At 30.4% G+C, this 3,772-nt stretch overlaps 1 protein-coding gene across 1 annotated transcript; it reads left to right on the top strand.

Moving 5' to 3' along the window:
* Positions 1-332: 332 nt before the first annotated feature.
* LOC149577120 (alpha terpineol synthase, chloroplastic-like) lies at positions 333-2,609 on the top strand. Its single transcript, XM_089795768.1, has 8 exons — positions 333-581; positions 693-883; positions 1,036-1,121; positions 1,268-1,482; positions 1,600-1,697; positions 1,794-1,886; positions 2,163-2,378; positions 2,465-2,609. Exons 1-8 carry the CDS (start codon positions 333-335, stop codon positions 2,607-2,609), a joined length of 1,293 nt encoding a protein of 430 aa, XP_089651894.1.
* The last annotated feature ends 1,163 nt before the right edge of the window (positions 2,610-3,772 follow it).

Raw genomic sequence — 3,772 nt, 5'->3', positions numbered from 1 at the left:
AGTCAAATCAATGCGCAGAAAAATTGGCATAAAAATTGGCCTCTTGTGGCCGACTGTCTTTTCACGTTTTTGAGTGTGTTGCGCTTAACAGTGCAACTTTTCTTCAATTTTAATTCTTAAAACTCTACCTAAATATATTAGAACTCTACGTAATTCTTAAAACTCTACCTAAATATATAGTGGACGTCTCTTTCCAATATTTTAGCATAAACATGTTGTGAACGTTGTAAATGCCGTTCGCTCTTATTCACCTCTCACAAAAAGTAAAATTCATCATATATTTTTGTCTATAAAAGGCTAAGAAATACCCTGCAAGAATATACCCCTTAGCAATGGCTCTCATGTCTGTCTCTTCCTCTGGTTTGAGCTTCTGTTTGAAATCTAAGCCAACCCATCTCTTTAAGCTTTCTCCCAAGCCATTCCCAACATTAGGTAGAAAATGTCTGATGTGGAGTGAAAAGATAACGAATAAAGCCATGGCTACCGCTAGTGTTGAAAATGTCACTAGGAGGACAGGAAATCATCATGGCAACTTGTGGGATGATGATTTTATACAATCTCTCCCAAAACTGCCTTATGATGTAACCTTCTGCCATCCCATTATCCTCTGCTTTGTTATTCCATTTCTTTTTTAGGATGATAATATGAATTACAATGTAATTTATCTATTTGTTTTGTATGTAATTTTTCAGGCTCCTGAATATCGTGAGCGTGCTGATAAACTTGTTGGGGAGGTCAAAAACATGTTCAATGCACTGGGTGCTGCTGATTCTTCTTCACAAAATATCTTGAAACGCTTTGAAATGGTGGATAAAGTTGAACGTCTTGGTATCGGGCGCCATTTTCGAACAGAAATAGCAGAAGCACTTGATTATGTTGACAGGTATTGTGAATATTACACTTGAATGATTTAAACATCACATATTAAAGCTTGATTTTTAAACTAAAACAATAAACATTTAGTAAATTAAAATTTTCTTCTTAATATCAATGTTTATTTGTATGATATGTGAATGAAAGTTAATTGAGTTGCAGATTTTGGAACAACATGAGTAAAGATTTGAATACTGCAGCTTTGGGACTCCGAATCCTTCGACTCCACAGATATCCCGTTTCTGCAGGTCTGATAGGCTTCATTATATGAAACTATTTGCGTTTGTGATTGAAACTATAAGACTTTATTTCCACACCAGAATACAACTTTACTGTTTACATTTACTTTTGATTCTAAGTATATATGTCATCTTGGATGATGCAAATTTGGCAGATGTGTTAGAAAAGTTCAAAGAAAAAGATGGAAAGTTCTTGTATTGCACGACTCAATCAGAGGAGGAGATTAAGAGTATATTGAATTTGTTTCAAGTTTCATTTATTGCCTTCCCGAAGGAGACAATAATGGATGAAGCTAAAGCCTTTTCTACACTGTATTTGAATCAAATCTTGCAAGAGGCTCCCACTTCTAGTGCCAATCTTCTACAAGAGGTAGTAATCATGTTTGTATGTTTACAAAAATAAGCTTATATGTTTTATGGTATTTTGATGTCCGTTTAGATTGTAGGAAATATAGCAACACATTAAAACAAAATCTATCATGTGCAGATATCACACAATTTAGAGTATGGTTGGGTCAGCAATTTGCCAAGATTGGAAGCAAGGAATTATATGAACATATATGGAGAAAACAGTTTATGGCTCAAGTAATTAAAATATTTTAATTTGGAATTATATTTGTTTCATTAGGTAAATTTTAATGATTAAAATTCTTAGAGGTTTTTTCTTTGACCAATTATCAGGAGCATGGATAATCAGAAGATTTTGTATTTAGCTAAATTGGATTTCAATATTATGCAATCCTCATATCGACCAGAAGTTCAAATGATCTATAGGTGAGTTGACTGAAAGATATCTTAAATATTTTTAAAATTTGAAGTACTTAATCATTTTAGTAATGTAATGTTCTTTGAATCTTTCCTCTTGATTTTGAGTATTTTAATATAAATATAAATTCTATCTATAAAATAATGACTATGAAATTGTAAAATTAATTTATTTTCTAATTTTTTGAGATATTACAATTTTAACTTTTATCTTTCAATGGAATTGATGTAATATCCTCTCTTTATATTTTATATGAAAATTTTAATTGTGTTTGTCATGTTTAGATGGTGGAAGGATACAAAATTATGTCAATTGGAGTCTTGTCGTCATAGACCAGTGGAATATATATTTTCAGGATGTGCAATTATTGGAGAACCTAAACATTCAGCTTTTAGAATTGCCTTGGCAAAATTTTCTACCCTTGCAACGATTATCGATGATTTTTATGATACCTATGGTACCCTTGAAGAACTTGAAATTTTTACTAACGCTGTTAGGAGGCAAGTATTCATTTGCGAGCTCTTTAAGTTCAATCTTTTTAAATAATATATTATTAATATGTACATAATGTTGAAATATGCTTTAGGTGGGATTCCCCTCCTATAGATCACCTTCTAGAATATATGAAAATTGCATACCATGCACTTTATGATGCAATTAATGAAAGTGTACAAGAGGGAGAGAAGATTCAAGGCAGAGACACCATCCACCATGCCCGAAATGCAGTATAAATAAATATTATTTTAGACATTAAATATTATTGAAATTGATCTATTAGAAATTTATTTTTAAAATAATATTATATTCTCATTCAAAGATTATATTTCTATTCTTGATTTATTTCATTCATCTATTTGTGACATACACTCTTTTCTTATATATGTATTATGTATATTTCACAATGCATTTTGCATTTATTTCAATTTGCACTTTTTTTTATAGTAGATTAAAGAATATGTCAATGAAGAGTTTAAAAGTTCATTTAAAAGAGTGTACATTTTTCTTAAAATCATTATCTTTAAATAATTGACTTAGAATTCATTATGCAAATCAACTTAAATTATTAAAATTAATTTTTATGATTGAATTGCAGTGGGATGACTATTTAGATTCTATGTTGCAAGAAGCTAAGTGGCTTGCTACTGGGCATATACCAAATTTAAATACATATTTAAAAAATGGAATAGAGAGTTCAGCCTCTCGTATTGCTACATTGCAAGCACTATTAACAGTAGACATCATTTCAGAAGTTGACCTTCAAAAAATTAACTATCCATCAAGGTTCAATGATCTTTTGGGATTGACACTTAGATTTAGAGGTGACAGTAGAACATTCAAGGTATGTTTAATAATGTATTAATCAAAATCTTATAATTTGAAAAATAGAAATATGACAAAATTAAATTTTTTTATTTTATAAAATATAGTTCTTACATTCATTCTAAGAACTAAACTTGAACTTATTTCTTAGACTGAGGCAGCTCGAGGAGAAGTTGCTTCATCCATAGCATGTTATATGAGAGATCATCCAGAATCTAGCGAGGAAGACGCATTAAAGTCTATTTATTTTATGTTAGATGAACATCTGAAAGAGTTAAACTTGGAGTATTTAAAGCATGATAAGATTCCAGTGTGCATCATGGATTTTGCCTATGACATGTCAAGGTGCTTTCAACTTTTCTACAAAGAGAGAGATGGATTTAGCATTTGTAATAAAGATATGAGGAATCATGTCAAAAAAATTCTCATTGATCCCATAATATTGTAAATTTATAAATTGTGGGATTTTATGGTTATCGATTACACTTTCAAGTGTAAAAGATCAATATATTTTCTTTAATCAAGTGATAGACCATAGAAAATCCCTAGGTTGTTTTAGTGAATAATATTCCCT

This window comes from Cupressus sempervirens, chromosome 1 (genome assembly GCF_028749045.1).
Source record: "Cupressus sempervirens isolate cs-2001-9-10 chromosome 1, ASM2874904v1, whole genome shotgun sequence".
Classification (NCBI taxonomy): domain Eukaryota; kingdom Viridiplantae; phylum Streptophyta; class Pinopsida; order Cupressales; family Cupressaceae; genus Cupressus; species Cupressus sempervirens.
This window is presented reverse-complemented; position numbering and strand designations above follow the sequence as displayed.

Bases quoted from the DNA above. Each gene is read 5' to 3' on its own strand.
- LOC149577120 (XM_089795768.1), top strand. From the start codon at position 333: ATGGCTCTCATGTCTGTCTCTTCCTCTGGTTTGAGCTTCTGTTTGAAA. The intron at 884-1,035 runs GTATTGTGAATA...ATTGAGTTGCAG, and splicing joins GCACTTGATTATGTTGACAG to ATTTTGGAACAACATGAGTA. The intron at 2,379-2,464 runs GCAAGTATTCAT...AATATGCTTTAG, and splicing joins TTTACTAACGCTGTTAGGAG to GTGGGATTCCCCTCCTATAG.